General features: G+C 42.3%; 2 protein-coding genes across 2 annotated transcripts; both read left to right on the top strand.

Annotated features, from left to right (window-relative positions):
• The first annotated feature begins 3123 nt into the window (after nucleotides 1-3123).
• LOC145435938 (survival of motor neuron-related-splicing factor 30-like) lies at nucleotides 3124-5679 on the top strand. The gene has a single exon (XM_080313213.1). It carries the CDS (start codon nucleotides 3238-3240, stop codon nucleotides 3991-3993), a length of 756 nt encoding a protein of 251 aa, XP_080169339.1. The 5' UTR covers nucleotides 3124-3237; the 3' UTR covers nucleotides 3994-5679.
• A 31-nt stretch (nucleotides 5680-5710) lies between these two features.
• On the top strand, nucleotides 5711-9730 carry LOC145435937 (winged helix repair factor 1-like). Its single transcript, XM_080313212.1, has one exon. The coding sequence runs from the start codon at nucleotides 5718-5720 to the stop codon at nucleotides 6528-6530; it is 813 nt and encodes a 270-aa protein (XP_080169338.1). The 5' UTR covers nucleotides 5711-5717; the 3' UTR covers nucleotides 6531-9730.
• Nucleotides 9731-13172: the final 3442 nt, after the last annotated feature.

The raw sequence follows: 13172 nt of genomic DNA, 5'->3' as shown, positions 1-13172 counted from the left end.
CCAATTGGTATTTCGTCTATTGGTACAATTACTTGAAAATGCGATTAGAAACTGCTAAAAGTGAGGAAAATTATGTATCTTATAATGCGAACCATTTGATATCACCAAGCAGAGTTATAAAAGTGGGTTTAGTCAGCCCTCACCATTTATACCGGACCATGACCTGACATGTCGATCTCGCCTTCCGTCATTTATTGCCACTTTATATTATAGCTTCTTTTACTTTCATTCAGTGTGCATGCCTCCTCCTATTTACATCGCCTATGGCCCAGGTGGGTGTCTGATCTTAATACTACTCCTAGTCGTTTTCGCATCTTCCTATCATTCATTGTATTGCAGTCTTGTGATGTTTTGAAGTGATAAAATTTTATGAATAAACTTTAACTTTAACTTTAATAATACTTTATCTGGAAACTGAGCAGTCAACACATAATGACTTGGACTCGGACTCGAGTCATAATACCATGACTCGGACTCGAACCTCTGCTCGATGACTTGGACTCGGACTTGACTCAGTGGTGAATTGAAAATGACTCGACTTGACTCGAGTGAAAACTAGAAAAGTGAAATTGACTTGTGACTCGGAGCCTTTGTGACTTGGTTACAACCCTGACCCAAAAAGCAAAATGTGATGCAGAATTGCAGACCAGTCCAGTAGAGGTAGATTGCAATGCAGGAAGCAGAGTTTCTCTGCATGCTCATCCAGGTCCTGCAAGGGCAAATCAGCCACGTATCGCCCTTTGCGTCGTCGATTTTGTGAGATTGAGAACACGGAACATTGAAAGATAGCGCAGTGATGACGATTAAGCGCCTGCCGGTTAGGTGGCACCGGTTTGATTACGCGTCGGAGGTTATTCTGGGTTCCTCTTTCCCCGCGTCGCTGTTTTTACGGCGACAAAAAACAAGCCCAGAAAAAGACCCTATGAATGAGCGCGAATGAAAGAGCAAGAATAAGAGCCGCAAAATACAGACCAGCATCGAAAAAGAGAACTGTGACATCGGGCCATAGGTCGAGCCCGTCGAGGTGGATGCCTGTTTAAGAGACCGCAATCGCGAGTGCAGCTGGTCGTTCGGCATACTCCTATCTGTTCATTACATCGCAGTGTGTCTTATCGTAGGGTTACCATATTTTGGAAATCTGAAAAGAGGAGACTTTTTCAAAATTTTCAGACTTACAATACTGGAGTACAATCCAGAAAAAATGGTAAATTTATTCCCAACTTTGTGGTTGGTTGACCTACTTTCATAGGCCGATGTCGATGGTCGGGAAAGTTCCAAATACTGGCCTCGATAATCGGCCAGGTCGACCTCTACTTACGAGACGAGAGCACTGAATGCTGAATCGGTGTGCCGAGTCCCGACTAGTTTTTATAAAGCTACGATATGATAATACCCTAGCTTTCGGTGGTGCAAATGACACGCAAGCTTTACATTTGTTTTACTTTGTGTATTTAGTAGTAAACTGTTAAGGTTCTGGAAACAAGAAGGAGGTCGTGGGCTCCTGTCGTAGTAACTAGTCGTGGTGGGTTTGTAAATGAGATCTAGCACTCGTGTATTTTAGCCGTTCTAGTGATAGCGCAACGATGCTATTAGAATGTGATATATGAACACTGCCGCCACTCTAATTTCATCGTATATCTATATATCTATATATGTCATTGGAATATTGGATTGCGAATAAAATGAGTATATTTCATGTAAATTCCATAGACACCACTGATTTTGCAGATCACGCAATTAAATGAAGACACAGTAAATCGACAGAACGCTTAAAGTTCGTCGAATGCTTTGTACTGTAACTATAGAGGACATCCTCTATACTGTAACTGTGTCGTCGAATCCGAAGCGTAATTGGAACAAAGTTCAGTAATTATAGCGATTACGTTCAAGTCGATGGTAGTATGGGAGTGCAGTTATAAGGGCTGACTTTGACGGCAGACAGATGGTCATCCAAGTATCCTGCATAGGCCTATAGTATATTTGAAGGTTGAAGCTTTCGTAATCGTACGGAAGGTGGTCGTTTGCTTCCAGACCGAACTGTATATATATTCCATTGTTTTATTTTGAGCACGCTATGCCTTGCATGAGTCGAAAGGCAGAGTAATTTTGAACGACTAACTAAATCATAAAACTGAGTCATAACCTTAACCATGACCATGCAGCAGATTTTATAGGCGAATACCGGAATACGGTAATTAGATTAGAATATATCGCACCGAGAGAAGCATAGTAACAAATCCGCAGCAGAAAAGGGTGACCCATTTATAACAGGAGCCAGATCCAGATTGGTGATACAGATCTCAGTCTATTTAACATTAGTAGGGCCTACTGCCTATGATCACCAGTGAACTCGGCCCTCGGTGAATTCGGCCCTCTGGAAATTTTGTATTGAAGCGTATTAACAACTATTAATACGAATTATTAAACTTATAATACCGCATTATTATCAAGTGATTCGTCAATCTTAGATAGGGAAGAATCACGTGCCGTGGTAGATCTCGCAGTACGAGAGCCTGATATCGAAGACTCCACCACGCACGCTACCGGTTCACCGTGATTGGTTACTGGAATTTATCGAATGTAAAACATGGAATGGCAACGACCGATTTTACAGCTTCGTTCCGCTTCGCTGAGGCTATATTCAGAATTATTTTGCGGCAGCAACTGTAAGATTTTTGGCATTTCAAAAGTTATCTTCCAGAGGGCAGAATTTACTGAATCTGGTCTTGATCAAAAGCTACTGTCGCACTTATACCGAGAATATAAATGAAAATATGGCCCTCTTTTCAGATTTCCGAAATATGGTAACCCTAGATATTATGGTTTGGGGATATTCATGTCAGGGCAACCTAATCTTGGGATACCCTAACCCTAACTTGGACCCTAACCCAGTAACCCACTACCAACCCTAATAACCCCTCCTCCAACCCTAATACCCCCTCCCTCAACCCTAATATCCCCCTCCCCCAACCCTAATGCCCCCAACCCTAATGCCTCCCAACCCTAATGCCCCCCAACCCTAATATCCTCCCCCAGCCCTAATGTACCCCTCCCCCAACTCCAATGTCCCCCCATGGCCCCCAACCCTAATATCCCTCCTACCCAACCCTAATGCCCCACCCCCAATCTACAGCTGCAATAAACCATTCGTTTCATTTTTCTCAGCATTCGTAGTAACGAAATCGTATACCACAAACATTCTCACTCTCCGAAGCCTAGTCTCGCCCGGATACCGACATGGCGAGCGACCTAGACTCGAATTTGGCCAACTACAAAATGCAGCTGACGCAAGTAGAAGCCGCGTTGACATTAGACGCTGAGAACGACGAGTTGAAAAAATTGAAAGTGGACTTGGAGGAAGTAATACAACTCACTAAAGACCTGATAGGCGTCGAAGCCTCGAAACCTACAGCCAATTACAAAACAAAGACTGGCAAAACAGAGGAAGAAATAGCAGAGGAAACGGCCCAACCGAACGTAGGCCCCCGTCACATGTGGAAAGTAGGCGACCCATGCTACGCTATCTGGAGTGGAGATGGGAAATATCACAAGGGATTTCTGGAAGAAATACTCCCTGAAAGTGCAACTGTAGCTGTGCGTTTCAACGAATTCGAACACCCGGACGTGTGTCAGTTATCGCAGTTGAAGTTGATCGTCGAGGGCGACAAGCCCGGCGCGAATTTGTCCCGCGCTCAGAAGCGCGAGCTCATGATTAAACAACGGGAGTACCGCAAAAAGAAAAACCAAAAGAAGAAGATGAAGGCCAAGGAAAAGGAGGCGGAATCTGAGATTTCTAAGCACAAGTGGAAGGAATTTAACAAGAAAATCACCCACAAAAGCTCGAAAGGCGTCACGAAAAGGAGTATATTCGCGTCGCCGGAAGGACTTAGCGGTCGCGTTGGTATAGGTACTTGCGGAACCGCCGATAAGGACATGACAAAATATGAGGAAGGCGCAAAATATAACGCAAGGCATTTAGTGCCGAAATCCTGAATTCTGGCGACGGTTTTGGTTCCCCTCTGCGTTTTTAGACTTATGTTGAAGTGCGATTTTCAGTACGAACTCTAAATGTCATCAGATGAGTTGAGAAAGTGTTGCAGGTGTCAGCACATCTTATTAATAGGCCTTGCACGGTCATTAGCCTATAAATAAGGCTGCAAATGGGCTGGGAACGAAGATTCGGGTAAATGGTTTGAGTAGCGTAACGAGAGTGGATAGAATCACCCAGGGATTCTACTGGATCTTGCCCAGCCCCTAGCCACAATCCAGGTTCCACGACATGCGACTTTCGTTTCTATGAAAATCTTTTGCGTGAATTCACTTGTGTTGATTGCAAACATGCAAGCGTGATTTATTAATATCCTCTTTATCCACTTTACGCGTCGTTTTATATTACGATGTGAATCTGCGACTTGAAATACCTCACTCGGTACTAGGACACGTCGCTAGTCGAACCAATAAATGCATTCCCATATTATTTCGTAATCTACATGTCACAATGTAAGCGACGTAACGGTGAATAATGTAGTTGGGCATATTCTGGTGAATGATCTTATCGACCCAATCACTCTGGTTCAAGGCCACTGTGGATGTTTTTGCCCCTGCTTACTGTGTCACACCGGATCCCAACTTTCTCTCTTCTTTTTTATATATTCAATCTCGTTTGTTGTAGCCTAGCAGCGAGGACATCATTGTTTATGTTATGATCAACTGCTGAATTTGAACCCGTAGCCTATCCCAAGCAAAACGCAAACTGCATGTGTGCACTGCACACCCTACTGCGTGTGCGGCATTAAAAGAAACTTCTGATCGAAAATTAGGTAAATAACACCTCACTATTACCTGCAGTGTGGTCTGCCACAATTACATGTGTATAAGATGCTCTTTATATGAACTTTGACCTTCTCAAAGATGTATCTGAGAACAGTCGATTGATGTGTTCTGTTTTTACTTTACGATTCATCACCAATTCATGCAGATATTGAAATGTTCTATCATATTTCGATAAGCCTTTATACGACAATGCCCACAAATTTGAGTGATTATTGGCTGTATTTGGTTGATATGAACACAGCCTTGTGTATTCGTGACTAATGGCAGCTTGCGGTATTGTGAATAAAATTTCTTGCTTCGTCATGTGTGTGGTGATGTGAAGTCCGTGGAAATTTCTAACAGAAATCTTGAAGTGATGTGCAAGGTCAGACATTATGCTCGCTTATCCGCACTGTAGCGTCTTTGCAATGACATAGGTCTCGATAATTTTAAACTCGTTGAGGCCTCGTGGCTTGATGCATGCATGGCCTTGATTCAGTTAGAATGATATTGTGGGCATGTTCTTGTCAGGGGAAGGCGCACTTGCGCCCTAAGAATATGTTGCTGAAGTGTATCATTAATCTGCCACTGGTAAAATTGTGTTGACTACCAGCTCACTTTCATCCCTGATAGCAGGCCTACACATCGTACCGTGCTATTAGTGTTGAGAAGTTTCAAATAGCACTGTGTATACCAGTAAGTATGACAAGGTTCTCTTACAGATTCCTACATCAATGATTGCTACGTTGTATCGCATACGCTCATAATGTCTGATCATGCACAACTACTCTGAAAATTGGTTATTTTAATCGCACACCACAACGGATCTTTGATACCGTGTTGACGATTTTTGTGATGTATTTCAGATTTCTTGCGATCAAATTAGCGTAGTTTGATAGATCCAAATGAGCAAAAGGAAATGGATGGTAGGCGCTGGGATACACAACAAGAGACATAAGCCAGTCGCCATAATCGGAGGATCAAGGCTCAGTCCAGAAGAGCAGAGTATCACCGACACCTGGAGCGCGATTGAGTATATCCGAACAATATTCCCGTCCAAAGAACGAGCCGGAAGATTCCCTCCGATAATCTTCAAACAGCAGCTCTACGCGTTGGTCAAAAATAGGACTGATGTAGACCGTGAGGTTAATACTCTCGCCGAAAGCTTTCGGATCAAAGTGTTTCACTTGGGCCGTGGCGACGATGAAGTTATGATTCTCATAACTGAGGACTTCACCTCTTTCGTTAAAAAGTACCACGGCGTATCAAACAACAGTACTGATAGTAACTCTAAATATATTGCATCCCCTTCGAAGGACACGGTAATATCCCGGTTTTTAAGTCAAGTCGTGTCAACGGAATCCGATATTTCAATTTCCGAAAGCGTTCTGATGAAGAAATATGGATTTAAAGACAAAGACTTGACGGCGCTTGTCAATTACGGACTCATCACCCTGCGGGACGCGGGCACTTGGTGGTTTTCTGTCCCGGCGGCCGGTCAATTTATGAAGATCTTTCTCAAAGGCAAGCAGGCCGCCTTGAGAATGATAAGGATGACTCGCTTTAAAGAACTGCATTTGACGGAACTGAAAAGGCGCAAAGTTCCGCCGTCTATGAAGTTGGGTATTTTATATCATGCTTACGATCTTGCCGGCTCGGACTCGATAAAATGTATTGAATCGACCAGTGGGACATTGTTGAGGATTATAAACGATTGAATTTTGTTGTAATTGTATTTTGAAACTCCAACTTTGAATCTAGTGTTTTGGTACCAATCTCTTTCTCTCTCTCAATAGCTCGTTTGAGCTCCAATTCATGATGTTAGGTGTTCTTTATAGGATTTAAAATAAAAATTCCCAGTATTTAACACTTCAGCATCGTGTAAATCGAGGGCGTGCGGCCTGTAGAGAAAAATTATGCGGCACACAAAATAGGTTCATCTTGGACATCAGTAGAGTCTAAATACTCTCAAATATGCATGTCGACTGCACAGTGTGCATGCATGAATATTTCTGACAAAATTTATTCAACAACATCAAAGTAGTTCATTTTCTCGATTTTAATTCATCTACAAATATATATATCCCTACTTATTGATGAGCCATTCTTGTTACAAATTGGGAAGAGCCCTGCGATTACCGTACAAGAAAGTGTATGTGTTGGCCACGACTTCACCGCATTATTTATAGGCTGACCCGTTTGTCAAAAAGGCTGCACACCCCCTAGTTCAGATAATTTCCCTAATTTTACGACGGTCTGCTTGCGCTCTGGGACACCATATTCATTCCAAGAGATATAGGTCTACTTAGTTGCACCCCAATTTTGAATTATTAGGTACCTCATAGATTCTATTGCCATTTCTACCTATCTACGATTTGAATGAAAAATTTGGAGGAAAAATTTTCGAACCCGCACTGTTCACATGACACGCTTCCACTTTCGTGTGATATGAGCTCACTTTTCACTGGATAAATATCATATCACCAGATTTTGATGTTTCCTCTATATTCTTCACCCCAGCTCTTTAGCTGGGTCTGTCCTAGTGGCGATTGCATAGTTCACAAAAAACTCAGTATTGCTATTACAAAAATCCAAAATAAGCAGACGTGTAAAAAGCATGTCACCACTGTGAGAAAATATATTATACAATTATTAGTTAAGTTGGCCTACTGCTTTTTTTTTACTGTGTGAGTCGAATTTATGCTTTACTGACAACATCTTGGAATATCATCATTGGCAATATGATAAGCTGATAGTAGCTTGCATAATTACAGTTGAGCTTATTTTTCTCTGTCTTAGGTCAATTATTTCAGTACCCAGGGATGACATCTCCCAATATTGAGTGGTCACAGACTCACAGGTTAGTGGCCACCCAGATGGTCCATAGAGATACCGTACGGTATTTCATTACCCAATGTATTTGCTGTTCCTTTCGAGTATTGTAATCTTTAGAGTTTTAGGTATGGTGTCACAGATGTCTTATAGGCCTATAACTATGTTTAAGCTACTGTCCGCTTCAATTCATGTTATGTGGGAAACTTTTCTGATATATGGAATTCTCTTACATGTAGGCTAGATCTGTAGCTTTAGGAACTCAACATTCAATGGTATAGGGCTGTCAAGGTGTGTATTTGACCTTTTCGTTGTGATTGTATTTTGTTCTAATGATTTCAGCGGTAGCCCCTGCCTCCCGTGCCTAGTAACCTACGAATGCAGTAGCAGAAATATTCGATAATTATGGATATCACGGCAAATCTTAAACCATGTGAGTCTACATACTTAGAAGGGAGAATTGTTTTTGTGACATATTAGCGAAAACGCATTTTTACCTCTAGTTTACCAGTTTCAATCATAGCGCTGGACTATTGTGCCAAAGATTTACTACTGCTGGCTCTTTTGATTTTCTTCAAAATGTCATCGAATCAACCATATCGAAATACTGATACATTGGTTACCTTACTGCACAGAAATACCAATTGCCATTTCTGTCTGACCTAGGTCAATCACTGATATTGACACCACATTGCCTTCAATTCAGTGACGATTTCCAATTATGTTTGGGTGTTATCTACAGTTTTATGAGTGCCAGTTCAAATGCTTTTCATTTATTGGCTTTTCCTCGCCATAAACATAGCATATGTCAAAACGTGGCCATGCGATATACGTCAAGAATACAAGAAAGGTGACAAGTGCTTATCACACTTGCGACGCACGCCTGTGTACCATATGGATGGTGAAAGTGGGAATAGATTTTCAGCGGTTGTGGATATCGAACCAGCAGACAATATGGAAGGAATGCACAATGACATTGTCACGAAATCCACAATTGTTTGGGAAAATAACTCGTATTCTAGAAAACACCCTTTTCTTGTGATACAGCAGGTTCCATCATCGTTTTACATTGATCAATATGAACTGAAACGACTCGATTTGGGTGATGTTCGACCTCTGTTTCCCAGGAATATAGATGTCGAACTGCCGCAATACATGTCTAGTAATGAAACAATATTATATTACTTTCATGTCGAAGCATCAGACACTGCAAAAGTTAAATTTACAATCCCTTGGCATTCACGTTATCATAAATGCTCTAATGATACTGCAACATTTCATGTCAACGCCATTGTGCCAACACCAACACTTTATGCACCATGTTCAAAAACACTTTGTGATTTGAACACTGTTGATTGTACAAAACAAATATGCAAGACTACTCCCGGAGCTGTGCTTGCTCCTTGCTTTGTTGAAAGCGATTCAGTTTGCGCGTGGATACCGATTGCTGATGGCAATGGTCAGCTGACTGCACAAATTCCGATCGGGCAGTGTAGAGACGGGAAATTCGTTAAAACTGTCACTCTATCGAGCACTTTTTTGGCAACATTTTTGCTGTGCTACAGTGTCTTGCGCAGAGAGAATGCTTGGATCGAAGATCATGAGATATTTGATTGATGGACAAGTGTTTTGGAGCTGTTGTAGTGAGGAATTTCAGCATCTGTAACGCTCAAAGATGCTGGGATCGACTGTATTTCTATAAAATACATTCTTGCCCGCTGGTAGTATCGAGGCCATGGTTGAGAAGCCAAGAATGTCAAGTCTATTACTGGACCAATCGGGGAGATAGCTTAGTGGTGACCGTCGGCGCTATGCACGTGGGAGGCCCGGGTTCAAGTCCAGCTGTCGGAGGTTATTCTGGGCTCCGAGTCGCTGTTCTTACGACGGAGAAAAAAAGAAAACAGCGAGAAATAGCGTCGAAGAAGACTGACATCGGGGACTAGGCCGAGGTGAATGCCTGATTAAGAAATCGCAACTGGTCGTTCCGTCGTCATCCTGTCTGTTCATCATTGAGCGTCTTGCATATCGCATTGTACATTGTGTGTGTGTCTTGGGCAGATGAAAATATAATCTGACGAATATTGATTAGTATTGAACCTCGCGTCTTTGGGAATGGACTTTGAACCTAACTGTAGTCTAACTAATGGTAGTCACCTTGATTTTGAAGTACGAATAGAAGTATCGATTTCCAAGAAGAGTCAAAACTACTCCCTGTTGAAGTAGGAAACGAAGGTCTGAAGAGTGCTTGAGTAGTTTCAAAAAGTTCAGTAGATTAGGCAAAACCTACTTGAGTAGCCTACTCTAAAGAATACTTATAGATACTTCATTACCGACCACCTCTGATAGTTACGCAGAATTGTCAACCGGAGTTGAAATCAAGTCTTCCTGTTCTCGAAGAATAACTATAATACAAACTTGTGTGAAATTTTGATTAGATCATCTTGCTCAATCTTCAATAGCAGTAGGTCAATAAACGGCAAGATCACTGAGATGCGTCACTGAATTGACATTATAGGTATTATGTAATTGAAGAATGATATTCGTATCCGGAATACATGTTCAAAACCAAGTTTTGAAGGTATCGATTTTATATTTTTTCAACTATTGTTATTGAAAAAATACTTCGACTCAAGTAAGTGAACCGCAGTTGCTTGTACCTATGCAAACAGCAGGGCCGTAACAGCACTTCACCAGCCCCCCCCCAAAATGTTGGTCTTGGGCCCCCATAGGGGGATAAACCGAACTTCTGGGGGGCTCCGTCCCCCAGACCCCCTTGGCTGTACGCTGTTCACCGCTACTCATCATCTGTGTCGAGAGTCCGTTTAGTGGGTCAGCTTTTCTCGGCTAGAAGCGCGAAAAATTTCAAAATTCTTCATTGAATCGGTCAAAATGATCGGGAAATTGTTGTCAATTTTTATCCTCTCTCTATCCACGTAATCAGATTTACCGGTAGAGCTGAGTGCATGAGGTGTGTTTGAAATGGTAGGACCCCTCAATAACAATTAAACATCTTCGGGCGTATACCCGTTCGCAGGAACGAAACAGCACTTGGCCAGGCCCCCCAATAAAGCTTGGGTCTTGGGCTCCCATAAGGTGATACCCCCCCCCCCCCATCACGTTGTTCGCTTTTGTCACGAAATAAGGGTCACTGCTTAGTGAGCCAGCGCGAAGCGCGAAAATTTTCGATAATTCATGATAAAATCGGTCAATAATATTGGGAATTGCATATATATATATTGCTATCAATTTGTTGTCCTCTCTGTTCACATTATCAGATTTACCGGTAGAGCTGAATGAGGTGGCTTGGAAACTGTAGGGCTCGTAAATAATAATTAAACGTTTTCGGGCGGGCGGACCCGTTGGTATGACTGCGTTTCATGTTGTCATTTCGTGATCTCCTGTCTGTTATGTCAAAAAATACAGAATCGCCCAAATGTACTAAACTAACGACGCACACGATTTCAAATTGGTATTTCTTCACTGGCATATAATTTTTCCCTGCGGAATGGTTGTATTTGTCTTGTGCGGTTTAGATTGCCAAGACATGAACATTCGGCGCCAGTCATTTAGGCGCCTATGGACAATCAAACCTATATGTATTTTGCATATATAACGAAGTTTTCGTTCAGCGTCAGAGGGCAGTCCTTTTTGGCCCAGGTTTTCTCACTGCCGATCGTTCTGGCACACTTCTTGGAGTCGCATGTTACATGTCCTAAAACCTTAAATGTCTCCCCGATACGTCCATTTCGATACATCTTGCGTATTTTGTCTTGAGGAAGAGTAGGCTACTAAATAATGAAGAAAGTGAGAAACATTATATCGCGCGCAGCGCGAAAAATTTTTGAAAAAGTTGCATAAATTTTTGAAAATTACTCCATAATTTATGCTAATTCGCGAAATAATTTTGGGCCCCCTTTGAGCTCGGCCCCCCCCAATTGGGGGGTTTGGGGTGCGGCAGTTACGGTCCTGGCAAACAGTACATATGATTGCAAAGTATTTTCTGTGTCGCATAAGTTGGTCCATATATTGTGATCTACGGTACAACTGCTACTCAACCAAAACGTCCGAATCTGCTTATTTCTACACGTTTCTCAAATAAAACGAACAAATCTACAACGAGTAGTTATGTGGTCCATGTTCAAAGGTTGTATGAATGAAACTTCCGGTTCAAACTTTAAAGCAGTGGTTCCCAACGTGGGCGATATCGCCCCCCAGGGCGCGATTTGACGGCCTAGAGGGGCGAAAATGACGAAGGGGGCGAAAATAGACAAAGGGGGCGATAGGGGGGCGATGACGCGTTAAAACGGCTATATTGGAGTCAATTCGGAGAAATGACCTTTTTTTTTTGGTCAACCCACGGAAATTTGGTTGCAAAAGTCAGGGATATCTAGAACTTCTAGAAGTTCCCTGGCAAAAGTGTAAAAGATCCAAAAAGTTGACCTTTTTTTTAGTCAACCCGGCGATGACAACAGATTGTATACCGATTTTTCGATTCACAAAATCTGGGGGGCGATGATCGGCGTTGAGCTTGAAAAGGGGGCGATGAGTCGAAAAAGGTTGGGAACCACTGCTTTAAAGTGAGGTTCCAAATTCACTAGAGACAGGAGAATTAGACCAGACAAAAGAGGAGGGGAAGTAATACATCAGCCCAGCTCTGCCACGAAAAGCCTGTGCAAAACTAAGGGTTAGGACAACTTGGACCAGGGGTCGACAACTCAGAGCGGGTCTCGGGGCCACTTTTCAAATTTCGTCTAGGCCACGGACCGTAAGAATGTAATTTCGAGACAAAATAGGCCACACAGTTGAGTACCACCACGTTTTTAAAACTTTACATCAGTACAACGCTGTGCTCCCAAACATGGGTCATATTGGGGCTAGCGATATCACGTTATTAGCTGAAACACTATCTTTTCGTAAAGCTTTGCGAGGAAGCCCGAAGCCGTTTTCTAAGTGTCTCGGTCTTCGCAGTGTGTGGGCCATTGCAAGTCAAGGCAAATATATTCCCATTCATATCAGTTGATTCTTCCTCAATGTAATGCTGTTGCCATCACCGAAGCAGGTAGTCAGGAAAAGTGATGTTGGGCACAGGCGATTAGCTTATTTTTTAACTACTACATTATTTTGACACTGAAATCAATCTCAGCATTTCAAAATGCTTTGTCGTGTTCATCCGAAATCTCAAATTAGATCGTGGGCCGCGTGTTGGAGATTTGGACAAATCGCTAACTCCAATTTTATTACGACCTCCCTGAGGTCGTAGTAATGAGCTTGTGGATATGTGGCCAACATCCCTGCTACGACCTAAAGCGTGGAGCGCAAGTAGTTAAGTCAAAAATCAAAATACATGTAGGCATAACCTACTTTTCTGTACTCTATTCAGTTGTATATTGAAGTTCTATACGAAAGGAAAAGGAAAGGACGTAGTTTATTTTTGTCCTTGATGTTTTTTTGCGGCATATACACCGACTCATGATACACATACACACGATCTGCGCATATGCATACCATGAGTGCATGATGTGCATGTG

This window comes from Botryllus schlosseri, chromosome 3 (assembly GCF_051294905.1).
Source record: "Botryllus schlosseri isolate E-star chromosome 3, Bs_hap1, whole genome shotgun sequence".
Classification (NCBI taxonomy): Eukaryota; Metazoa; Chordata; class Ascidiacea; order Stolidobranchia; family Styelidae; genus Botryllus; species Botryllus schlosseri.
The sequence above is the reverse complement of the archived record's forward strand: the minus strand, read 5'-3'. Positions and strand labels throughout refer to the sequence as shown.

What these genes read in the sequence shown, in the direction of transcription:
- LOC145435937 (XM_080313212.1), top strand. Translation starts at nt 5,718, where the DNA reads ATGAGCAAAAGGAAATGGATGGTAGGCGCTGGGATACACAACAAGAGA.
- LOC145435938 (XM_080313213.1), top strand. Translation starts at nt 3,238, where the DNA reads ATGGCGAGCGACCTAGACTCGAATTTGGCCAACTACAAAATGCAGCTG.